The 26,807-nt window shown below is 46.3% G+C and overlaps 1 protein-coding gene across 2 annotated transcripts in view; it reads left to right on the forward strand.

Moving 5' to 3' along the window:
• PUM2 (pumilio RNA binding family member 2) overlaps positions 1 to 21,868 on the forward strand; it is a 755,055-nt gene extending 733,187 nt beyond the window's left edge. For both annotated transcript variants that reach the window (XM_086926282.1, XM_086926283.1), the window contains exon 21: positions 18,784 to 21,868. In XM_086926282.1, coding sequence (XP_086782408.1) covers positions 18,784 to 18,915 — 132 coding nt within the window. In that variant the 3' untranslated portion in view covers positions 18,916 to 21,868. The remainder of the gene's footprint in view (positions 1 to 18,783) is intronic.
• The last annotated feature ends 4,939 nt before the right edge of the window (positions 21,869 to 26,807 follow it).

Raw genomic sequence — 26,807 nt, forward strand, 5'->3', positions numbered from 1 at the left:
GTGGTTGCCGCAATTAGAAAAACCGTCGACGTTTCGACCCTCTGAAACTGCAGGAAGATTTAACCTTGCTGCGGGGTCTTCATCAGGACCGGGGAAGGGGCAGGGGACCTAATGAAACGGGTATAATGAACTTAAGTTAGAGGGGTATGACTTCAGCCTCTAATTATCACATAGGTAGTTACGAGCGTTAAACAACCTCATCATTTGAATTGATAACCATGAGACTATAATACAAAACAAGAGTATCAAAGTTAGTTAAATTCCTTAACACAGAATTCAGTTTGGGCATAGTTAGATACATGGTTCCGAGTACCTGTATGAGAAACTAGTAGTGTACACGGCGGACAACCACTCGCATGGTAAGGTATACGATAGAATACCAATATGGGAAAACATAGAGTGAATTAGCAGAAGAGGTCATAAGGAGCCTGAATGGTGGCTAACAATTAAATCAGCATGAGCTCAGCAATTAGAAAAGTATAAATAGAATAAATAAAGGACATACCACAGGATCAAAAGTTCTCCGTGTGGTCTTGTGGCAACTTAAGGCAATAGCGATGATGAATCTGCACCTAAAGTAACGTACATCGATTAGGGTAAAACTTACATAGGAGGAACATTGGTAACCGATGAGGTTAAAATGGGGATGCTGCTTACCGAAAACGACGTTGTGTATTAAATCGGTAATTAGTCCATTCAGATATCACGGGGATTTCATCCGCTGTTAGTCTGGTGGGGTAAAACAATGGGGTCAGGAGGCAACTATTCAATAGCGAATTGTTAAGGGCGGAGGGCGGGACAGGAGGAGAAATATACTCACTCGTTCGTATTCGAGTTAAGAGCTCCGTACGAGGGCAGCCGATAAGCGCGGCATTTCCTGATTAGGTGAAGTAGTCATGGAAACAGATCACGTGGTGATCGTAAGAGTCATAGAACGTGAAAACAGACTATGGGTCTCGTGGATGATAACTAGTGGAAATGTGACACGTTATAAATGAGAATACGAGCATGACAATCGTCCACATTATTATAGGATATAAATAAAATGCAAGAGAGTATTCACAGCATAATATTGGAGAGAGATATGAATTTACAGCAAACAGATGTTATATTCAGGGCGTACCTCTTCAACATAAGGGTAAAGTCCCTCTGATGGTCGGTTAACTTATACATTTCTAGATCATGTAGTACACACCCATTTGAAAAGATTAGACAGTAGCGTACCTCTCTAACATGAGGGTAAGGCCAACATAATGAAACCTGAAAGCAGTTAGATCGGGCGTTACTAGGAAAGAGAACCCATCTTAAATGGATAATGTGGCAATTCATGGGTGGAGAAAGTGGATCTAGTGTGAGCAAATAGACCAATCATGGTAACGTGGCCAATTGGGAAAAGGAACTGTCATGTTCATTGAGGCCGGTCTCAATTGAATTGAAAAAATAGATCCATTTCAATTCTCTGGTGTTTAGAATGTCAGAAATGTTACCACCTCGTGGTCCTAACGTAGTTTTCTCAATGACTAACCATTGGAGGCTTTCAGGAGGATGAGCATTCATCTTGGAATGGTCCACAAGAGGTGCGCCAGGGACATCGCATCGAATGCGGCTCATATGTTGTAGGATGCATGCCTTGATTTTCTGCTGAGTCTGCCCAATATAGATCTTTTGACATGGGCATATGATGGCATAGATTAGGTTATTTGAATTGCAGTTACTCAAAGATCTCAGTTTGACCGTTAAATGAAGATATACAAATTCTTTGGTCTGGATGGTCAGATCACAAGCCCTACAATGGCCGCATTTAAAATGGCCTATAACTGGTGGTAGGTTCCACAGGGTATTGATCGTGGGTTGGTTTGGTTGTCAGGGGATAAGAAGGAGCAGACAACAAAGTCCTTGATGCTCTTGGCCTTCTTAAAAGCATGAAGTGGTGTCTCAAGTTGTTTGATCTCATCAGATACTAAATGCCAGTGCTTATTAATGATCCGTTTGATGCTGTTACTTTTCGTATTGAAAGTCGTGACACAGACAATATGGTTCTCTTCACAGTTGGTTTTATCTTTGGGGGTTAAAAGTTCTTCACGTGGATAAAACCATGCACGTTTACGTGCTTTTTTTATCAAACGTCTCGGATATCCCCGGTTGAGTAGGCGATTCGAAAGATCCTGTGATTCCGCGAAATAGCCATCTTTGTCTGAACAATTTCTTCGTATCCTCAAAAATTGCCCGAAGGGTAGATTATCACGGAGAGCTCGAGGGTGATGACTATTGTAAGCCAGTAAAGAATTTCTCTCAGATGGTTTACGATATAGTTTTGTACATAGTCTTCCAGAGTGATGGTAAATGGTGACATCCACAAAATCAATGGTGTTAGTATGCGATTGGATCGTAAACTTGACGTACTGAGATTGTAGGTTTAACCAGGTGAAGAAACTGTTCAATTGGTCATAGCTGCCATTCCAAATCATTAAAATGTCATCTATATACCTCATCCAGAGGTCAACATGCTCTCTAAATGGGTTCAATTGGTTAAGTATGGTATCCTCTTCAAAAGCTGCCATATACAAATGGCTACATCAGGAGCAAAGGGAGCACCCATGGCTACACCGGAGGTTTGCAGGTAAAAATTATTGTCAAACAAAAAGAAATTGCGAGTCATGGCTATTTTGAGCAGGGCTACAATGAACTCTGAAGGAACTTGAACAGGTGCAGGGCGTTTTTGGAGACATCTGGCTATTACAGTGAGTGCCTCTTGTTGTGGAATGCATGTGTAGAGGGAAACTACATCACACGTAGCTAGCCTCTGGTTTGTGGGATCATATGGTATACTTCCACTGGCCCTATTAAAAAGAAACCCTGGTTCATTTCAGACTCCCCGACAGATATATAAAATGGGTTTTCAATAGCTACACCAAACTAACGGCTTCTGTCAGAGCGTATGGCTACATGTCCTCTCCCTTTCCGATTCGGAGGGGGGCCTGGCAGGGGTGTCCTTTCTCCCCCCTTTTGTTCACCCATGAGCATGGAGCCTGTGGCTCAAAGAGTGTGCGACAATCCACACATTACAGGGGTGAGATTCGGTGGGACAAGCATACCCTATGTCTAAACGCAGACAATGTGATTGCATTGCTGGAGGCCCCCAGGTCTCCCTCCCAGCCTTTCTGGCTGAACTGGAGAGGTTCTCTCAAGCCACAGGCTTTAAAATAAACATCCAGAAATCTCAGGCCCTCAGCCTCTCATTTAAAAGCCACTGCGTGAGGCATATCCCATCCAATGGGCATCAGTCGAGATCCCTTACCTGGGAATACAACTTGCCGCTTCTCCACAACATACTGTACTGCTGAATTACGCCGCCCTACAGCGGCAAATACGGGTACAAGCTATCTTGGTTAGGCCACATAGCGACGATAAAAATTACAATATTACCTAAAATTCTGTTTCTCTTCCCGACATTGCCCCTGGAACCCCCACCAAGTATTATACACTCCCTCCAACAAGACGTAGAGCGATTTATCTGGGCCGAAAAGACACCTCGGTTGTGCCGCAAATTAAGCCACAAGGCGGCCTCTGAAGGGTGGATTGGGGATTCCAAACCCCCAGAGCTATTTCCACACAGTTCAGATATGGCCATTTGTGGAGTGGTCCCGCTCTGGCTATTCATGGACAGGGCTCTTGCCGGGATGCCCCTGTGGAGGATCCCTGTTCGAGGCATGTGGGCTGCTGAATTCATATCTGTGCATAGATCGCCGCCTAGTGTTGGGTCCGGATGATTGCACATTGTTGTCCTGGAAGAGTCTTCGAAGTATCACGTGATAGGTGGCTCCTCCCCTGGACTACAGTGCGCATGGGCATCGCCTCCATCCCCAGATTGTTTTTTTCCGCCATTGGGTTCGGATGTGTTTCGGTTCCCTCTGTCGGAACCGATAGTTGTTCAACTTCTACTCGAGACCAGAAGGTCTTTAGGCTGAGCGTCGGTATAGTTGCGTTCGGGTTTCTTGTCTGACTCTCAGCTCCGAACTCTTGCTACCCTTCCGCGTGCTTTCGGCGCGGACGGGCCTACACTACACTTCTGCTATGGAGCGGACACCGTTTAAGAAGTGCCCGGTGTGTAACTCCAAATATTCACACCTCGACGTGCACCCTGTGTGCAATACCTGCTTGTCACCGGACCATGACGAAGACAGCTGCATGGCGTGTTCGAAATTCCGGTGCAAGAAAACTCTCAAGATTCGTCGGGCCAATAGGCTCCAGGCCAAGTTCTCGGCTACCGCGGCGCCCCCACCAGACGACATATTCCAAGAATCTGTTGGAGACGAAGACGACGTACAGGTTTCGGAATCTAGTCCCGCGTCCGAAGGGGATGCCTACGACGCGGGTGATGAGGACTTTGACGAAGTCGCCGACGAGGTAGGGGACGACGATCGGGCTATTGCCACCGTAGGGGATAGCTCGGAGGAGGAGCATCCCCAACCAGACTCAGGGGTCAATCCCCTTCATACGGCCCAGGTCGAGGGATCGCCTTCGGGCCTTACCCAAGATCTACTTATAAGTCCTACGTCCCCGCCTCCGGGCCCGGTCACGGACATTTCTGAGGCGCCACTCCCGTTGAAGAAAACGAAAGTGAAGCCATCTGGTCACGCTCCCTCGGTTTCGAAACCGAAAGTGAAAGTTGCGCTGGGGCAGAAGGTTCTGGAGGCGTCAACTTCCAAAAAATTCAAGATGGCCGACTTGAAGAGCCACGCCAAGATGGCCGACCCGAAGCCCTCGGGGTCGGCGCCGAAGGCGAAGTCGACCGACGCGGCTGCGTCGGCGCCGAAGGGGGTCGAGGACCCGAAGACGGCTCCGAAGAAGCGTTAGGGCGACGACGCGACCCGGGCTCGGCCGGCGCCGGCCCTTGGGGACAAGGCGCGTGAGGTGTCGGCCCCGAAGAAGGTGCCTGCCATCGATCCGACTCCCGACTCGGGGAGATCGCTCGAGCCGGTCAAGCCCTCTCCTGCCTTAACAAAGAAGGTGGCGGAATCCCTGCAGCGGATAAGGAAGGACAATGTGGTTCCTGATCAGGACACTGTGGCGCCTAAGCTCACTCCGAAGCCTGCGAAGGCGCAAACGCCTATCCGTTTTACCCTGCCGCCAAAGTCGACGCCGAAGGCTTTCGCGCCGAAACATAGCGGGCCCTCGAAGGAGGTGTTGACACCGAAAGCAGCCTTAGTGGTGTCGAAGCTTCGGCTCCAGCCGCTTGCTGAGGAGGAGCGTCGAGAGGTCATCATCGACGCCAATACTGGGAAACTGTCTCTCCTCAAGAGAAAAATCACCACTGAGCCGGTGTTGGAACATTTTCGGATCCCTCTCAAAAATAAGAGGGACTCTGCGGAAACTTCGGCCCCGATAGAACCTATGTCTCCACAAGCCCTGGGACACTCGCCGACGCATTCCGCCGCAGGCGATGCTGACGAGGAAGATGCCGAGTACAACTATCCGGCGTACTCGGATCCGGAGGAGGTGCACGAACCTTGGTCGGCCGGAGGCGACACGGAGGACCCGCAGTCGGGACAGGACACGCAACTTTTTGCGGCCAAAACGTCACCGACGGAGGACTCAGCAGCCTTCAACGCTCTGATCGAGAGAGCTGCGGCTAACCACAATGTCGAGCTGCACTCGGACCCGGTGGATGTGGACTTTTTATTTGACACTTTTTCAGTGGCTGAAAAGTCAGTCAAAACACTGCCAATGCTTAAGGGGGTGCTTAAACACGCAACGGAGGTCTTCAAGGAGCCCACCCGGGCACGTGTCGTCAACCCTCGCATTGACAAAAAATATAAGGCAGCGCCCTCGGATCCTACATACATCAAGGGACACTTGCCACTGGACTCGTTGGTTGTATCCAACGCTCGGAAGAGGGCGAACTCGCAGACCACTGGTGACGCTCCTCCCCCAGACAAAGAGTCCAAAATCTTCGAGGCCTCAGGGAAACTAATTGCTGCACAGGCAGCTAATATTTGGAGAATCTCAAACACACAAGCCCTACTTGCACGCTATGATAGGGCTCATTACGACACCTTAGAATCACTACTGCAACACTTGCCTGACCAGTACAAGGAGGCAGGAGAAATGCTGATTCAGGAAGGAAAGCTCATCACAAACGCATCCATAAAGTGTGCGCTGGATGTGGCCGATACAGCCTCCAGGGCAATCAACACCAGTGTGTTGCTTAGATGGCATGCTTGGCTTAGAATTTCAGGGTTCAAGCCCGATATTCAAACGACAATACTGAACCAAACAGTTAATCCTGACCACCTGTTTGGCCCTGAGGTGGATGCGACGCTGGAAAAAATGAAAAAAGATACAGACACTGCCAAGTCTATGGGGGCCCTCCAGTCTCAGCAGTTTCGGAGTGGTTCCTTTTGCCGCTCCAATTCCAGAGGCACCTCAAGGGGTCAGGCATCGCAGTCCACACAGTATTACAAAAGTAACACCCAGACCTCGTACAACAACAAGGGTAGAGGTGGCTACAGAGGCAATAACGTCAAGGGCAGGGGACGTGGAAACAACAGCTCCAGGTCCACCAGCGCCAACAAGCAGTGACGTCTTGTCACTGCCCCCCGACCATACAACACCGGTCGGGGGGAGACTCCAGCAGTTCCTGCCCGCGTGGAGATCCATCACCACGGACAGGTGGGTCAAGTCTCTTATCCAGTACGGTTACTGTCTGGAACTTACTTCCATTCCACCAAACATACCCCCAAGGAGCCGTCCTATGTCCGGCGAGCACTTGACCTTGTTGCAGCAGGAAGTTCTAGTCATGCTGCAAAAAGGGGCAATAGAGCTCGTTCCATTGCAGGAAAGGGGAACAGGGGTTTACTCCCTGTATTTTCTAATTCCCAAAAAGGACGGATCCCTCAGGCCCATCCTGGACCTCAGGCCCCTCAACTGGTACATTCTCTCGGAGCACTTCCATATGCTCACGTTGCAGCAAGTACTCCCTCTGCTTCAGCAGGGGGACTTCCTGGCTACGCTGGATCTGAAAGATGCATATTTTCATATCCCCCTGCATCCTTCCCACAGGAAGTATCTCAGATTCACGATTCAAGACCAGCATTACCAGTTCAGGGTTCTGCCGTTCGGGGTCACCACGGCCCCAAGGGTATTTACAAAGTGCCTAGCGACTGTGGCGGCGCATCTCCGTCGCCAGAACGTCCACGTCTACCCCTACTTGGACGACTGGCTCATTCAAGCAAAGACAGAACAGCAGTGCGTCGACCACGTGTCACGCACCATTCATCTCCTGCACGATCTGGGATTCTCTCTGAACTACCCAAAGTCCCATCTCCAGCCCGCCCACGTGCGACAGTATCTGGGCGCGACAATCAATACTCTAACTGCCACTGCGCAGCCAAATTCAGTGAGAATCGCCAGTATCCAGACGCTGATCCAACGATTCAGACCTCAGCACTCGCTTCCAGCGAAGGTGTTCATGCAGTTGATAGGCATGATGACCTCCTGCATCTCCATTGTCCCGCACGCGAGACTACATATGCGTCCGCTTCAGGAGTGCCTTGCACGTCAGTGGACACAGGCTCATGGGCAACTGACAGACCTAGTGTTGGTGAGCGGTCGGGCATACAACTCTCTGCATTGGTGGAATCCACAAAACCTTTGCAAGGGCCGACCATTCCAAGAGCCTGTGCCACAGATTATCCTGACAACGGACGCCTCTCTCCAGGGATGGGGAGCGCATGTACTCCAGTACACAGTGCAGGGACTCTGGACACTACAGCAAAGGAAGATGCACATCAATGTGTTGGAACTGATGGCAATCTTCATGGCCTTAAAGGCGTTCAAAGTACATCTGTGCAACAAAGTCGTGTTGATCCGGACGGACAACATGACGGCCATGTACTACATTCAGAAGCAGGGAGGCACACACTCTCCGCAGCTGTCTCATCTGGCTCAGAGCATGTTTAAGTGGGCCATTCAGAGGAACATCTTCCTCATGGCAGAGCATCTCCCGGGAAAGGACAATCAGATGGCCTTCAAGAAATGGCTGCTGGCCAAATCCTCAGACACCAGTCTTATCTCGGAACTATACAATTTGTTGAGGCCCAGCCCAAGAACCACTAAATCCCCCAGTCAGCGAAGATGGGAACTTAAGCTAGGCCAGGAATTAACAATGCAGGAGTGGGAAGATATTTATTACAGAACTAGGCACACAGCTAGAAATGTAGCAGGTATCGAGGCAGCCACCAAAATAGCTACTTACTGATACCTCACGCCTGCTAGGCTCCGTAAAGGGAAACCAGCAAGAGTCCCCATCTGTTGGCGGAGTTGTGGGGCTCAAGGAACCTCAACACACATCCTATGGGAATGCCCGAACCTAGCTGGCTACTGGGAACAAGTGCTCGACGCGGTAGATGCTTGCTTTGATATATAACTTCCCCGCTTTCTGGCCTATATTTTCTTGGACCTACCCAATGGCCTCATGTTCACCCTCAAATCTCGCAGAGGCCAACAGATCGGCCTGGTTCTTGGAGCAGCCCTTCAACATATCTTAGCGTTATGAGGTACGGTCGGCCTTCCCACCCACACTGGATGGCTACACCACATAAGGCATGTCTTAGGCATGGAGCTTATCTCTCTCTCCCTCGCTAACCAAGCAGCATCATTCCGAGGCCCAGGGAAACCATATATAACAATTCTTTCCTCTGAATTCAAAGAACTTGCATGCCCCAAGTATCTACAAATTTTACGGCTTACAAATCAGCCACAGGTGGAACCCCAAGGGAGCACATAGACATATGCCAATTGTGGGGGAAGGTGAAGGTGAAGGGGTCAAGGGAGAGGGGTTTCGTTTTTTAGGTCTCCTGGCGTTTAACAGCGCGTCAGCGCTGTGTCCGCCAGGAGATCTTTTGTCAGCGACTATCATTCCCAGGAGACAGTCCTGGCCTCGCGCATCCTTCCAGGCGATTTGTAACTGGAACGCGCGCTGTGGCCAGGCGCTGTCTCCTGGGAAGCGCAAGCACCACACACGCATGCGCATACACACACACACGCGCCCATGCACGCACATACATACATACAGAGACACCACCCCTGACTCATACAGACACGCGCGCACACACACAAGTGCACCGAGGCCCCCCCCTCCCCCGCCGCACACATACATACACACACACACACACACGAGCATACACACACACAAGTGCACCAATCGCGCTCCAGAACTTACCTTACCTCAGCACGCGGCGCCCAACCTCCTGCTGGCGCAGCCCCGGGGCTCTACACCGCTCACAGGAGCCCCGGGCCGCGAGACGCTACGACTCCGCCTGCCTCCTCTTCCGGTGTGAACGTGGCCCCGCCCCCGTCACAGGCGACCGTGCCTGACTTCCGGGGCGGTCTATCAGTTTAGAGCTCAACCATAGCGTCTCTAACAGGCGCACTGGTTAACGAAGCTTTCATCAATGATTAACAGGGAAGCATGCCATGGAAAGATCCGAAAATGTGCTTGCAACGCAGACAGTGTGCAAATAACGGGGGAGGGAGGTATAGTTGGATGGACAATGTGAGCGGTCAGCGAAACCTGCAAGAATGCAGATTTAATTTTCTGAACAGCAACAGGGACGTGTGTACCAGAAATGCCACACAGAGGCTTACATTTCAGAGCGAAAGGACTTCAATGGAAGGCCTCATTCAGAACAGGGCACATGGCAGCTTCGCACCTCATCCAACTCACCTCCGTGGGCACCATAACTGGTGATGCATACCGCCTCTTGCCTAACTGCCAACCCCCCTGCGCCATTATGCCGGATTTATTTCTCGGCTGCCATTTGCGGGCCGGCCAATGGGTAAAGTTTGTGATTGTTCACCGGACCCAGAGACCTCTCTCTCCTGTGCCTGGCTCCTTGGCGGATTCTGCCTGCTGTGTGTGTAAAGTGTAAAACGGCGCACATCCCACGCCGCAGCGTTCGACCTCCCGCCTAGTGCTCCTCCCGCCTAGTGCTTCCCTCCGCTGCTGGTTCTTAGTGCGCGCGAAGATGGCCCAGCGCCTCGAGGCTGGGTCTGGGCACGAGTGGGTGAGGGAGGGCTCAACCATCAGGCATCATGCAGGGCATCCCGAGAGAACGAGGACCCGATGGCTGGGCTGCCTCTGTACACCTGCATCTCTGGGATGCCGACCCACAGGGCTAAAGAACAACCCGAAGCCCTGTGCCAGCAATAGGCGCTGTGAAGCACAACTCAGAGCCCAGCCAGGGCCGCGCTGGGATTGGCCCAGCCGGCCGAGCCTCCGCCGCGTCATCACTAGAGCTGCTTCCTCTGCTCTGACGCGGACACGGGCAGTCAGGTAAGTTTTCTTATTTTTTAAAAATGTACTTATTAACCCCCTGGCGCTCTGTACACTCTCCCCTCCTTCGCCCCAACCGACCTCCTTCTCACTGTCCCTCACTCTCTTCATAGTTCTCGGTGCCTGCCCCTCACACTGTGCCCTGATGCCCGAGCACCGCAGGGGGCACAGACAGGCACGGCATGGGGGCATGACTGGATACTGCACGGGGCACGAACTGTCAGCATGGGGGCACGGACTGGCACACCGCAGGGGGCACGGACCGGTACAGCATGGGAACACGGACCGGTACAGCATGGGGGCACGCAGGGGGCACGGACAGGCACAGCAAGGGGCATGACCGGATACTGCATGGGGCACAGACCGGTACAGCATGGGAGCACAGACAGGCACAGCATGGGGCCATAGCCGGATACTGCACGGGGCACGGACTGACACAGCATTCGGCCACGCACTGGCACAACACGGGACACGCACAGCATGGGGGCACAGACTTGCACAGCATGGGGCATGGCCAGGTACGGCACGGAGGCACGGACTGGCAGAGCATGGGGCATAGAAAGACAGTGCACAGGGGCGTAGGCAGGCGCTGGATGGATTCATTATCAGGCAGTGCACAGTGGCATGTAAAGGCAGGGTACAGGGGGATAGACAGGCACTGCATTGATACATGTCAGGCACTGCATTGGCATGGAAAGGCAGTGCACAGTGCCGTGAGGAGGCACTGCAATGATACATTGTCAGGCAGAGCACAATAGCATGCGAAGGTAGTGCACAGGGGTGTGGGCAGGCAATGCATTGATACATTGTAAAGCTGTACACAATGGCATGTAAGGTCAGGGGCTAGACAGGCCCTGCATGTGCACAGCAACGTGGGCAGGCACTGCATTGAATCATCGTCAGTGCACAGGGCGTGAGCAGGCGCTGCATCGATACATTGCACACTAGAGTATTAAAGGGCTGCTGAGCCCCAGAGATGCTGTTGTGACCAGGTTATGAAGGCACCTAGAAGGCCAGAGTCAAACAAGCAGACCGTGGGCACCCAAAGAATGCAATTGCAATAGAAAACTCGATCATAAATTGCTCTTACAATAGTGAAAATCTGCCAGAATGGCGCATTTACCACCGCAGGAAAGGAGCATTGCGAGGGCCGTCCGTGCAACATGCAGTGAGAAAATACAAGCTCAGGAGTGTGAGTTTTTGCAAACATTTTCCAAACTGTTTGACCATCCTAGAAGTGGGCGGATGGATGAGTGGGCGGATGGATGAGTGGGCGGATGGATGAGTGGGCGGATGGATGAGTGGGCGGATGGATGAGTGGGCACTTAATGTAACGTTGTTGTAAAAGTGAGTACACACGTTCTCAATCTTGGGGTAATTGTCCCAGTTGAAAAAAACACAAATTACGGCAAATGTTTTCCCCAAGGCAAACGTACGACACAGTATGCCTGCAGCACTCCCAGTGCAGTAAATTGAGACAATAGAGAGCTTCAGGGTAGTGGTCACGGAAATTCTATGCGCAGGAGTACAGTCGTAAGTCCGTAGGTAGTCACTAACATATTACGGCGAATTCCAGGCGTATTGTATGTGTATCTTGCCTACACCAGAGGGTGTGCGTGTAGAGGGTGGGCCATTAAATAAGAAAGCTATTTACAAATACGGGAAAGCTGGACTGTAAAAATTGCTTTCTCACGTATGTTAATTCCGTACACATCGTCAAATACATTGTCATGCTTAAGTTACACAGAACGTGCATGCTTTTCTGCCCCCCTTCCCTCGTTGTGCCTGCTAGTCCCTGCTTGTGACCCGGTTGCTGTGTTAGGTGGGGCTAGGGGGATGGTGGTGGGAGGAGTCCGCTGGTGGGCAGGTGTGTGTGAGGGTGCAGTAGAAGCACTGCGGGAGAGAAGCTATGGTCTGGAGAGCACACACCAACCACGGGGCAAGAACTTGGAGCAAGAAGAAACCACAGTGACGCCCACCCTCAGCACCACTGCTCTCACCCCAGCACCCGCGCATTTCCAATTGCTGTTTCCCAAGTTTAACCTGCGCGTTTGCCAAAATAGCTCTATTCTGAGCCCCGCGTCCATCTGCTCCACCCCCCCTTGTGCCCTCAGCTCTGACCGGTGCCCGGGTCCGACATAGCGGCTCTTACCCCTTGGTCATCAACTCTTGCCCCGTACCGCCCTCTGACCTCAAGCAGGGCATTCGTCCCTTGCCACTTTACAAAAATGTCAGAAATACAAATACAACTGGATATCATTTATTTACCTTATTGGCTGGGTAACCTGGCTCATAGTTGACTCTTCATTATTCTAGTTTTAGAGAGGTTACTGCCAGTGCCTTTGAAGATATATTTCTACATGACCAACAGGATGTAACAATACATCTAAGTCCCGTAAATACAACACAAATTACAATAGAAATGCTATAGGTGTCACATTTGCAAAAGTTAAAAAATATTGGCATTGTCATACACAATGTCAATAACTCAAACTTTAATGCTCCGAGATCTATTGCACTGCAAATGCTTGTTTTTGTACTCGTGCGTGGTGAGGTGCCCTCGGGGGAGGAGGAGGCCGTTGTTTTGGGTTTGCGGACAGTCGCAGAATCGAAAGCAGACTTTCAGTGAGTGTTTTTTTCATTTATTTTTTAAATCGATTGTTATGACTATGCTTTTGTCCCTGCCTGTTCAGCTTCATTACAATAGCGATTGCGAAAGCTATCAATTTCAGTGCTACTTTTTCTTGCAGCATTTACCATCTTTATACAACAATTCAGAGTTTGATAACAAATTAATGTAACACATTGTAATATACAATGTCAATAGCTCAAACTTTAAAGCTGGGAGACCTATTGCATTGTAAATGCTTGTTTTTTTTGGGGGGTGGGGGAGAATGTTGGTTTTCGTTAAAGCACAAGCTGCTAACTGCCTTGAAGTGCACTAATGGTGCAAGATGTTTGGTTTCATTGTACAAATATGAAATCTGCCTAAAAACTTAATAAAGAAATTATAAACATAAAAGCTTTTCAGCCTCACCTTGTAGGGAAAGTTGTCGTAGTCAGGACGGACAATATGACAGCTATATATTATGTACAAAACCACGGGGGACACTCTACAGTTGTCACTCCTCTCTCAGACCTTTTGCCGTTGGGCAATACATCACAAAATTCATCTTCTTACAGCTCACCTTCCAGGGATGCACAACCAATTTGCCGACCTCCTCAGCGGGATGCGGCGACAAGTACACAATTGGTAACTTCATCCCCAGGTTCTCTTTCCATACTTCCAAAAATGGGGGTTTCCATACATGGATCTCTTTGCCTCAGCAGAGAACTCAAAATGCAATTCCCTATGGATCAACTGGTCCGGGTTAGTTGCTTTCGCGTTTCTTCCTCTCCCTCTCCTTCCATTTCTGGTTCGGAAACTCAAGCAGACATCTCTCACATTGATTCTAGTGGCTCCCACATGGGCACGTCAACCATGGTTCATCACACTACTAGACCTGTCGGTGGTTTGACATTAAAAGATGCACCTCACTTCCAGGCCTTCTCACACAGAACTATGGAGAAATCAGACATCCAAACCCCATGGAGCTCAATCTAGCGATCTGGCTCCTGAAGTCATAGAGTTTGGATATCTAAAGGTGGAGTGGTGTGGCTCACTGGTTAGAGGCGGCAGACCCCGAAGCAGAGAACGGCCCGGGACCAGGGTTCAATTCCCGACGCTGCAGGGTCGTGGACCAGGGTCAGCGGACTCGATAATTCTCGCCTCGGTGCCTACTCTAACCAGGAATTACACTCGGCAGATCTGGGCAATAGCTTGCCTCATCTCTACAACGGCCCCCCACATTCGCCGGGGATGCCTGGTTTCACCTTGGAGATGCCCAGTAGGGACCATCTCACAGGGATAGCCAGGACGGGTTCCCCAGCGGTCTACAGCGCCAGGACGCCTCAGGGCAGCAGTGCGCTTTACAAGACACATACATTACATTAAATTAAACCTGCCACCAGATTGTATGACAATACTTAAAGAGGCAAGGAAACCTACTATTAGAGCATGTTACGCAGCAAAGTGGAAAAGGTTTGTCATATATTGTAATACAGACAATTGATCTGTTAGATGCATCTATACAAAATAATATTTGTTACCTTTTGCATCTACAAAAAGTTGGCTTAGCCTACACAACTATTAGACTACACCTTGCCGCAGTGGCTGCATATCTACAGAACAGACATCTATCCTTGTTTAAGGGTCCTGCAATTAAAGCCGTTATGGAAGGTGTAGGAAGCTGGCTCTGTATATACTATACCAAAATGAGGTATTGTGTGCACAGAGTCCAGGTGAACCCCAAAGGTAGGCAGAGGTAAAAGTAGAAACACCTTACTCTCTATTTGTGTTAGTGTGGGCGAGCAGTAAGGCTTTGTCAGAGGGTAGTGTTAAGCATTTGTTGTACACACTCGGGCAGCAAATTATGTCACACACTCAGACTAAACTGAGACCAATTTGATTAGTAGAAAAATATTTAGTTATATTTATTTTCTAGAACCAAGCAAGCCTAGCACAGGTAAGTGTAAATTGTACTTTTCAAGGTAGGTTGAACAATACAAGCAAGCTGAATGAAAATGTCTTTGTTGCAGGTTTGTAAATATTTTCAATGCAGTGGAAATTAGTGTTGGATTTCTTTTCATGTTACTTTATGGTTTACTTTTTCTACTCAGTATGATATGCCTAGATGTCACACTGGGGCATTTCCTAGAAAAAAGGTAAGTAAATTGGTTATCTGAAAGAGACATGTTAGTGATAGATTCCTTACCTTAGAATATTCCCCAGGCGTCAGTCTGGATCCGGAAAGTTTTCTGCTTAGCTGTACCCCTGCGTGCCAGTAGGTGGCGTGTGCGGCTCCTTGCCAGTCACTGGCGTCGTAAGCACCGGGATGATGTCACGGGGGCTACTTAGGTGCCACCCATGTGCGCTGACGTCAGGTCTTTCTTTGTTTTTCCGCGCCTAAAGCGCAGATCCAGATTGAGCATGTACTGCAGTCATTTTTTGACCACTTTTTTTAGACTTTGTCTCCTTCTCTTGTCTCCTTGTGCACGTAGGGATGCCTGGCTTTAAGTCTTGTGGGTCGTGCCGCCGTAATATGTCAGTGGCGGACCCCCATGATGTCTGCCTCTACTGCCTGGAGACCGCCCATGATTCCCAGGACTGCCGTGCCATGGCTCCGAAGGCCTTGCGGGAGCAACGCCGGAAGTTGATGGCAGTCCGGCACTCCTCTCACCGGCACACCTGCGGGCCCCACGGTCCCGTGTCCAGATCCTGTTGCCCCGGTGGCACCGCCGCCATAAGGTGCAGCACTGCTGGCTCCGGCCCCAGGGCTGCCGCAGGCGCCGTACTGGATGCCGTTTATCCCGCCCCTGCCCCAGTTCTCGGACCGTTTCGTTCCGACCTGGGATCCACATTGGGATGCGGCTCCGGTTCGGCCCTTGCCGACGCCACTGGCCCCCTCTCCGGCTCTAGCCCTGCCGCCGCGGCCTGCTCCTTCTAACCTGGAGCAAGATGAGGACTGGGACAGCTCCAAGGACCCCCTTGCGCAGCGGTATGACTCCGAGCAGGATTGTGTGGATGACCTTCAAGATGCGGGTGAACTTGTTGTGTCTTCTGACCCGGGGTTTGCCTCACCTCCGCCTACTATGGAGGAGGTCGCTTCCTACACTTTGGTGCTGCAACGAGCTGCCGAGGCTCTCCATCTCGACCTCCCTACGGTGGCCCTTAAGATTAACCTCCTTACGGAGGTGCTCCAGACGACGTCTACGTCGTCGGAACCGCTGCTCCCTTTCAATGAGGCCTTTACCGAAGTCCTCTTGGGCACTTGGTTGCGGCCGGCCTCGGGAGCACCAGTGGATAAGAAAGTCGCAATGCGTCATCGCCCGGTGCCTGGTGACCCTGCCTTCTTGACAACTCATCCCACGTCCGAGAGCCTGCTCATTCAAGCCTCAACGTCACAGAGTGCCTTTCCCACAGCTCCGCCGGATAAGGGCTCTAAGAAGCTGGAGCAATATGGCAAGAGGTTGTTCTCCTCGGCCAGCTTGGGGTTGCGGTCGGTTAGTACCGCCTGCTTATTGGGCCGTTACTCCCACGCAGTGTGGGATAAGGTTGGCAGAGATCCTGCCTCAGTGTTCTGAAGTAGTCCAGACCGTCCTTTCCGAAGCAATTGCAGAGGGCAAGGATGCGGCGAAGTTTGCCATCAGGTGTGGTCTGGACATGACTGATTCCTTGGGCAGGGCGATTTCCACGACTGAGGCATTGATGCGCCATGCCTGGTTGCGGTCTACCGGGTTCTCGTTTGATGTCCAGAGCTCGGTCATGGACATGCCCTTTGATGGCTCTCACCTCTATGGCGGCAAGCCGGACAGTGCCCTGGAGCGCTTTAAAGACTCACGGGCCACGGCTAAGTCTTTGGGTCTTTCCACAAAGAGCCCTGCCACGCCTGGGTTTCGTTCCTTTTGTGGCCAGTGTAAAGGCGCCCAGACTCGCTCCTCCGCAAAACCTGCGCAGAACCTGCCTCCGCGTGGCCGCGGACGTGGCTTCAGCAGAGGCTGGTCTGGTAACCAGCAGGCGGGTCAGTCAACCTCCACACCCGCTGCTTCCACCTCCAAGCCTTCCTAATCAGAGCTTCAGGGGGCACCCCACGCCGGTAGGAGGCAGGGTTCGTCACCACCTCCACCACATGCGCGAAATCACATCGGACAAGTGGGTGCTACAGATAATCTGCCAAGGTTTCTCGCTCCCCTTTCTGTCCTCCCCTCCAGCCATGCCACAACGGTGACACCGCATGTTGGGGGATCATTTGGCTCTTCTCCATCAGGAAGTCACGGCCCTCCTGGCCAAGGGGTCCATAGATAACGTTCCTGATCAGGAAGTAGGGAGTGGTTGTTATTCCCACTACTTTCTGGTTCTCAAGAAAGGCAAGGGGGTGTGCGCCCCATTTTGGACCTCCGGGACTTCACTCTCTTCCTCCGGAAGGAGAATTTCAAGATGCTGACTCTGGCTCAGGTCCTGACTGCCCTGGATCCATCCCCCAGCAAATAGTCAATACAGCTACATAATAGATTCATAGAATATTAATACTGCTGCAAAATAAAAACGGTGCTTGACAATACCAATAGTTGTGTAGTTTTAAGCTATTTTGAATTCCCATGCAACTTGCCCACCTCCACAGTAAAGGGACATTGGGTAAGTAAAAAGTTCCAGAGCAAATAAAGCGACACATCCGAAGGCATAGGTCTCCAAAGCAGTGGAGGAAAAAAGAATCTAAAGATGGTGTGCTTACTTTTGACATCATAGAAGGCTGGCACAGCCGCACATTTGTTCATCGCCCAAAATGAAAATAAATGGAGACCGTGCCTAATCAAATCACTAGACAGCTGAATAATGCTTTTTGCTTGTGAACCCAGAGTAGTATCCACATTATCAGTATGAGTGTATTGCTTTGCACACCTGATAAACATTCCAGTATTTAAACACTAGAAGTTACTAATGCTAAGGAAAATGGGAACAATCCCTACTTGCATCAAAAAGTCTTTTGGCTCACTCCCCCTTAAATCTGGGGTTTATGTACAGTTTCCTTGCGTAGGAAAGCATTAGGTCCTGCAAAATCATCATGGTGTGAATAAAAGATTTACACTTTTAGCAAATCAGAGCACAGTTCTAATAAACATCATATTGCTTTACCTTCTAATCGCTATCTCTCTATTTGAATTTGATTCTACCCACTCCATGCAATGTTGTTTCTGAGATGGCAGGACAAACTAGTCACAAGAACAACAACAAACAGTTGTGAATTAATGCAATACAGTGAGCTAGCAGAAGTACATTTGGAAACAGCAATGTTTGATTCCATATTGGAAAGCTTTCTTTGAGAACACCGTAAATGGATAAAAACAAGAATGACTTTGTATGCTACAATGCTATAATGAACAATGAACATGCATAAGTAGACACATTTTGATCAAGAATTGGACAAGGCCTAATTAACACAATCCAGGAAGTCAGAGCAAATTTGTTTCAAGTGCAATAGCACCATGTCAGTGAGTAATGAAAATTTGAGAGTAAATCCATGCTCTATGTATTAATGCACAAAAATGCTAACAAACCTAACAAACCTCTATTTTGCAAAGCTGCAAGCTCATTCAGCAGTTGCAAACCCCCATGCGTTACTTATTCTCAAGCAAAGAATGAAAGCGCTGTCCAGCGAGTATACCCAAACTGTTTTGTTTCAGAAGTTAAATTACTTTTATAAGATTAACAGTTATATTGCTACCTTTAAAATGAGATTAATGAATGATAAAGTTATATATACATATATACAGGGGTAGTAAATGCTATATAAATGCAATTACAATACAATATATATATATATATATGTTATTTTTTTTTCATTTTGCAGATTCGACCCCACATCACAACACTGAGAAAATACACCTATGGAAAACACATTCTGGCCAAGTTGGAGAAGTACTATTTGAAAAACAGTGCTGATCTTGGCCCAATTGTGGGACCACCAAATGGAATGCTGTAAAAAGACACATTCAGATCAACAATATAAATATGCATTTTTATTGTGAATTATCAAAAGGCACAACTTAACTGTTAATGTTCAAATTTTTTTAAGTCTATTTATTGATTGTTCATCCATTTGTAAATTTTTTTATGGTCCTTGTGTATATTTTTGGAGAGTTTGTTTTGCAATGTCTCCAACCCTGATGGGAGACCTTTCTGATTGTCTTGCCATGTAAAGCACAGAATGCCTGTATATGATGTAATTGTATCAAAATAGCTGTCAAATATTTTGTAAATTTTTACCTTGTAAAGTCACTGTAAAAAAAAAAGTGGTAGTTTTTAAAGGGAAACGTGCAGTATTCTTTTACCACACTGGCTGACAGTTTGATTGGTCTCCTAACAGCATAGCACAACAGGTTTGTAGAACTGTAAATAGAATTCAGACATTTGTTTTGTTCCCTTTTGCGTGGACTCTTTTATACTAGAAAACAAATGATTTGCTAGTGTGTGGAACATAAATAGTTAAGTTGTTTTTTGGTGGTTCACAGTGTACAATTTACAACTTTTTCACACCTTCTTCAAAAGGGCCGCCTTCTGAGAGTTTTCTTTTCCACATGAATGGAAACTAGTTGGAGAGCCCTCTGAGGCCATATATCTTACAGCCCATGCAAAGCAATTTTATTTGGCAGTTTAAATTGTTCCTAATGCTGATGCCCCACACATTGAAACCCAGGTACTGCTACAGGGTACATTGAGGATTCTTGACTAAGATATAAGCAGATGCAATAACAAAACCACCTCAGTAGAAAAAGTAAAAGACTTGGGGCTGTGCATTGTGGCTATCGCTCTTCAAATATTGACTCTGTGGAGATGGGATAGCCAGACCGAATTTCCCTCAGATTAGTATTAAAGTCCATTAAGAATTACTAATATATGGAATGTCCAGCGTCCTCAGCCACATCATTTTCAGTTTTTTAGAAACATTTCCCTAAAATGTTTGTTTCATTATGTATAGACCTATTGTATATAAATAATATTTAATTGGCACACAAGGTGAAGGAATAAATCATGATGGTACCTTCATGCATAAAGTTAACTTTCTCAAGACTAGTTAACATAGGTCTGCACTATCTTTGTAGCCTGATTGAAATGCAGTAAGCGTTGACATTTTATGTGTTTTTTGCATCTAGAATTGTCTGGCAGAATGTGAGAGTTGAGCTTTTTTTTGTTTTCCGTTTTCATGGTAGATGCAAAATGTAGGAATATTTAGCAGAGGGGCCACATTAAGGTAACCGTGATAGCTCAACATTTACTTGTAAGCATGATTAAATATCTAGCCTTCTCTTTGCTCCTTATAAATATATGCATTGTATACGTGTAGGTTATTAATAGGTGTACGTTTACAGTTTGAAAACAGATCTTGTTTCAGTGTTTATTACAAACCGTGCTAATTTGGTAGTGATGCTTACATTGGTTGTACGGATGTACATTTGTAAACCTTGATGCTGTAAATGTAATTTGTTTCACCTCCTTTTGAGAGACTTTCTTTGTGTTCTAGTGTATATTCATCTCTGCCCTTCCCCCACCCTGTTTTTGCTCGGGCACATACTGTTGTACAATGTAAATTTATTTCTTTAAATCAAGAAGTTACCTTCTTTTAATTCTATCTTTATATGGCTTTGAAAATATGAAACCGCTTTCTTTTTAACTACTATGAGAAACAAAATTTTAGTTTCTCTTTATAACCTAGCTTTTGAACCTGGTATTAATACAGGCATTTTTGGGGATAAATTAAAACTGATTTGGAAGTACAATACAATGTGCATAATAAGAAAGGATTGAAGTGAGTCAGTTATTGTGGAAATTGATGCTTCTTCCGTTCTTTTCAATAAGGCATGATTTATTCCTTTGTACAGAAGAGTACTGTATTTTTCAATAGCCTACTCCAAACCAAGATACAAATTGTAAAATATTGTGCATTTTTTGCTCTGAACATATGACATTGTAACAAAAATGATGTACATTTACAAGCGGCCTTATGTACATTTCCCACAGGTCTTTTTAAAGGCAGAATTGTGAGCATATGTGTATAATTAAAATTCTTTTTAATCTGTTGCCTATGAAAATATTTTGGAAAAACATACTTTGTATATTCAGTTTCTGAAATGGAAAGAAAGTGCTTTGTATTTTGTTAGTCAGTATTTTGTATAGACCATTCATTTTGGTGATCTGACCTCTTGAGCCAAACCTCTGTACGTGATGTCCCTTAGTGCTGACTGCACAAACAAATGCACAAGACTGTATTCAAGAAAACAAACCAGTAAGGGTTCAGTCTAAGTAGTGCATTTTATGATGTATTCTTTGAATACATTTTTTCTTGTGCAGTGTTAATGCTAAGTACTTCATCATGATTTCTAACCCAATGTTAAATTTTAATACTAATATTGGAAACACACCCAATTTGATGTCCAATGAATGTCTGCATTTGCCTTTTGTGTGACCATGGCAAAGATTCATGTTGTTTAGGGCATAATGAAGCTAGATTTCTGAGATTATGTTCATTAAACTGCACTTTTGTAACTGTGCAGTGTCCATAATCCATTGCAGAACATCCCATTTCTCTTTATAAGTTTAGTCCTTATAAAAGTCATTAAGTATCATTCTGCCAAGGCCCGTTTTCCCTAATTCTTTACACAAGTTACTAAACTTGAAGATTTATTTTTCCAATTTAAGAGAACTTCAGTTTGGGCAGAACCACTAGAGTTTATGCTAGTGTTCCCGTTTTTGCTATTGATTGTTTAATGAGCTAGTTTTGTCTAGTTTGATTGGGTCTTATTTGGCTCTTAGCTGTATAATATGAAATATTGTTATATCCATTTATTTGTATATGCTGTATAAACAGAAAAAAAATGAAAACATGTGAATATCATTATGAAATAAACCTGTCTTTGTGGTTTTCTACAGGAAACAAATGTGTCTCCTTACATTAACTTGTAACAGATGACTATTGTGTGTCCTGGCAACTAGCAAAACTCTTATGAGCATATGAAAGCGGTATGTCCATCACTAGGCCCCAACGACATACAAACTGTCAAGCTTTCAGGATATCTAAATGAAATATGTTGGCCATTCCTGAAAGAACAGCTTTTTATAATTTATTAAATGTTTTTTTCTGAGAGCTATATGCAAGGTTTTGTCTATAGTTAGTAGAGCAAAAAACCTTCTTGTAGGGAGTGCAGCTTAACAATTATACATTAAGTCAGAACATCTGATGGCATTGCTGAGAGTGCATTGCAATGAACTTAAAGGGTCATCAAAGAGAAAGAGACAGGAGAAATGCAAGTAGAGACATTTTGCACTGGCGTCTAAATGTGAACTGAATCTGAAGGCATCAGACAATTTCAGTTTCTTTGAGAGGAAACTCTTCTAATTGTCCCCTTTATATTTTTATAAAATGAGGACATGGTATACAAGCTGTTTACTCAGAACCACAAAGTATGACTTCCCAAACAGGGAGTCTAAGTTTCCATGTCCCTGGTATTCTTACATTAAGGTTGCAAAACCCTGACCTTCTCGTTTGTCTACTTTGTTTTTTGTAGGGCAAGCAAAGGCTGTTGTTTTTCCAAAGTGGCATCACATATATTAAGTTTAATTAAACAACATGATCAAATGGATTCCCCTAAGGCAATGCTAAGGAGAGCCCCTGCTCTTATTTTTCTAATTTTGATCATCCACAAAATTATACTGAATCAACTTGATTGTATTCTCCATACTTGTATTTTATTTCTTCATTCAGTTTTCCATCTTTACAAATTCTAAAACAAATAAGTACGAAGGAAATGCTCCTTCCTTTTGCTTTCAGCAAAAAAAACCTGTGCATTTCCCCAATGCATATCGGATACAGAATATCCTTCTGGGGATATAGGGCATTTCATTTTGTAACTGAAAAAGGGGACACGTGCCCCAAGTAAATACTAACAAACCACTACCAATTTATATCTCAAATTTGATAAAGTGTCTAATTGTATTACCAACTATAAACCAAGTGAAAATCCTACTCAATTGCCTACGGACCCTTAGGACTTTCCATATTACTAACCTTACACGCAATAGGGTCCTGGTGATCTCATCAGAAGGATTCAACCTAGTAATTTCAAAGTGCTCTAGATATTTTTAAATTTTTAGTCTAACTTGTCACCTTTTATTCATGTTTAAAATCATGCCACTAAGTAACCCCAAAGAGCTCTAAATCTTTCTACCTTATGCCGTTTTGCACCATGTGATCACTCGGAATATTCACCACGATAATCGCAAACCGGTATATGTTTATTACTACTTACTCTCAATTCCCGTTCGCCCCCCCTGTGTTGTAGCAGTGCAAATTGGTTACTGCAACTCCGTTGTATCAATACCCTAACACATACACCACTTAATTAACGTGTCCTTTCTCCTCTGCTTAATCATGAAAGTTTCCAACAGTGCGTTAATCCTGGAGCTTTATGGCTGTGTTCAAATGCCAAAAGCTACCTGACATGCTCACCATTAATCATGTGCTCCATAAGAAATTTAGAGCACTTTGTAATTTGGCAATAAATGAGGTGCCTTTTTAGGTCGAGCCTGGGCAGCGCAAGTGCTGCTGCGGGGCATGGTGTACTCTGGTATGGACTTGAAGCTCCGCCCACCGTCCGCCCATCTTTTCGATTGGCACCTGTTGCTGTTCTTTTTAAATTGTTATTATAAATAATGGGGTAACCCAACCAGTCTATAGAGGACCTGGGTACAATACGGGAATACAAAATTGGTCTGTGACTAATTTGCCATGAGATAAATTTAAATACAGACAATCTGTGTTGAGGAAAGAGCTACAACACTGGTATTCAATACCTTAAAGAACCACTCTCATGTATGCAATCAATAACCTATTTATGAAAGCATGTGCTGAATGCGAGAGTTTGGAGAAACCACACTAAGCGCCGCAGAAGCCAATATCATTTGCAAAACTTTTAATGCTCATTTAGACTAAAACCTCAGTTGATATACTGATAATAGGTTGCGCAAAGGGAAGAAAAGGGGATTAGGTGGTGGTCGTGATGGGTATTGAGAAAGTCATAGAAGTGAAAGTAAAACAATTAGATGTGTTCGATAATTACTGGCAAACAGATCAGTGTTAGACGACCTGTCCGTTATTGAAACATTTATTTACTCTGATTCTGTAAATTACAATCATGCACCAATGCACTTTCATTTTTTTATTCTTTTTTATTTTTTATTTTTTTTATTTTTTTTGGCATTTTTCTACATTTGCCACTATCTTTTTTTTTTTAATTCTTTATTTTATTTTATTATTTTTTTTTTTTTTTTGCACCAATGCACTTTCAAGGGTATGCCGGGTGGGAAACGGGTACAGGTCTTGTATGGTGGAGAGCGTCGACGTTTCGACTCAACCGATGCAATGAGGGAAGTTTAGACCTCAGCTGCGAGTCTTCTTCAGGACCGGATATGGCAACCTATTTCGGGTGCCAGGCCTGGCTACTCGGGTAAGTAGAAAAGTTGTTGCTCAATAGGGGATGAACATTGGCCCAAAATCGCCAACAGTACTGGAACCAGTGGTGTGCAGTGATTCAAACATCATCCAACTTGTATCTCTGTTTTTGGTGTTGGTCAGAGTGAGAAATCATTCTCCTTGATTCATGAGAGACTGGCTCGATCCATGCTGCTCAGGAAACTTCGGGCCGAGAGAATGTTTGCTTCTGATTCGTTAACAGGCTTGTTAGTCCCTCCTTAGTAGCACCTTGTCTGCATTTGTAACCTCCCATCAGGACTGGACCTTTTACCTTGTCTTTACTGTTCAGCTTACATTAGCCTTTCGGAGAACTCTTTGCTCAGTTTATTTAAAGAGAACTGGTGGAACTCGAGCTTTAGTAATAGCGGGCGTTTTTTAAAATTATTTATTTGCAGCGCGCTGTGCACGCTTTCACTTTTACAATGGGGCCACACGCAGCGCCTGATAATGATCTTTTTAACACTCTCCCTCCCCGCTCCACAGGTGTGTACATAGTATCTCTATATATTTTGTCTTTTAACAGCACACCGTGCCGCTGGATTTGATTTTAATAATGCCGTGCTTCCAGGTCGTTGGCTACATAGTAGGCGCATGCGCACTGCGACGCCGCTGTTCATACTTGTGCTCTTCGGCTGCTTACTCTGTTCTCTCCTACCCGCACATCTGCAAAATGGTGTCTGCTGTCCGCGAGAGTAAGAAGATCACTGAGCTGCACGTCATCGACCTTAAGCTCAAGCATCGTGGCCTGGACATCACGGGAGTCAAGACCGTACTACTTTCTTGCCTTATACAGTGAGGCACTGTTACAGCCCTTATGCACATTTTACAAAGGCTGAGTCCGCACATTTGCCTCGAATAACGGGACCATATGGGTTTTGTGATTTGCAGGCTACGTGTACATCTTCGTGGTGCATTGTCTGTATGCCATTGTTATGCTACATTTGTTGCCAAGTGACTGCGATCTGCGTACGTGAATCTGAGACTGGTTCTAAAAAGGGTGTCGAGGGACTCCACTTGCAACTCTTATGTCTGCTTACAATGAAATTGAGGTGGGTATTGTTTATGCTCCTGAAAGGGGTAGGATGCGATGCTACTTGAGCAGGCTGGCAAGGCTTCTGCAGGCCTACGAGAGGAGTCGGTTGTGGCGTGGTCTCAGTTTTGAGAGAATAAATTCATCAGGTTAGCGAGAAATGCTATTATTCATAGAGTTTGTAGAGGCAGCAGTTGTTTCTGTGTAAGGCAAACGTCATGTCATACATTAACATGACATGCCATACTAAACATCATTACAGCATACCATAACTTAATTTTGCCTGGCACTAGTGCCACATAATCTCTAATGTAATATAGCATCCCTCCTAAACTTGGAGCAAGGTCAGCTAAAATAACAGCTCCACAGGATTGTAAAGCAGTACCCACAACTCATAATACACATTGAACTATCTTTTTTTAATTTTATGGAACCCTTCTTCATGTTCATAAGGCGAATTTGGTTTTACAACATTTCATAATGTCAAAGGCCATCTGTGGACCAAACTGGCCAATTAGGGAATTCCACCAGCGGTAGTAAACGCCATAATAAACTTATACTCAGATACCCGATTAAAGAGCAAGGTAAAAGGAAGATAGGCCACACTACATAAGATTCTTGCTGTTAAATAATTAAAACCAGTTGCATTCTAGCCCTTCTCTTATTTCATCTAGATCTGGCCAACATTAAACTGATAATTAAGCAAGAACTTTTCTTTGCCGCTAGCTGATACTAAGATTCAAGTATTACAATATTGTAGGATCAGACAGCCGTAGGGTGGCAAATATCTTTGGAGGCCATAGCCGGTTACTGTGAAATGAACAGTATCCAAATTATTCGGTCTAAAACTAGGAGCATTATTTTGGTTTACCATTAAACAACAAGCATTTGCAATGCAATAGGTCTCGCATTTGGAAAAAATTAAGCTATCAGCATTGCAAATGACAATGCCTTTTATTTGTTTTAAAAACAAAAATAAAAGTCATTGTCATTTACAATGCCAATAGCTCAAACACGTAAATGTGAAACCTATTGCATTGCAAATGCTTGTTTATATATGCTCCACGTCGGGTCCGTCCTGCCTCGGACATGACATCAAGACAATATATGTGTACCACCTTTGTGCTCTGGTAAATTCCTTTCTTTCTGCGCCTGCAGGCGCTGATCCAGAGCTTCTTCAATCCGGTCACTTTCTGACAAATTTTCCTTCAAAATTTCTTAGGGCTGCAGGTAATGTCACCTCTCAAAACTACAAGTTGTAAGTAGTTTCATTACTTTAACCGGCAGATGTCAGTGACCGACACCCACGATGTCTGTA

The sequence above is a fragment of the Lissotriton vulgaris genome, chromosome 6 (genome assembly GCF_964263255.1).
Source record: "Lissotriton vulgaris chromosome 6, aLisVul1.2, whole genome shotgun sequence".
In the NCBI taxonomy this organism is placed as follows: Eukaryota; Metazoa; Chordata; class Amphibia; order Caudata; family Salamandridae; genus Lissotriton; species Lissotriton vulgaris.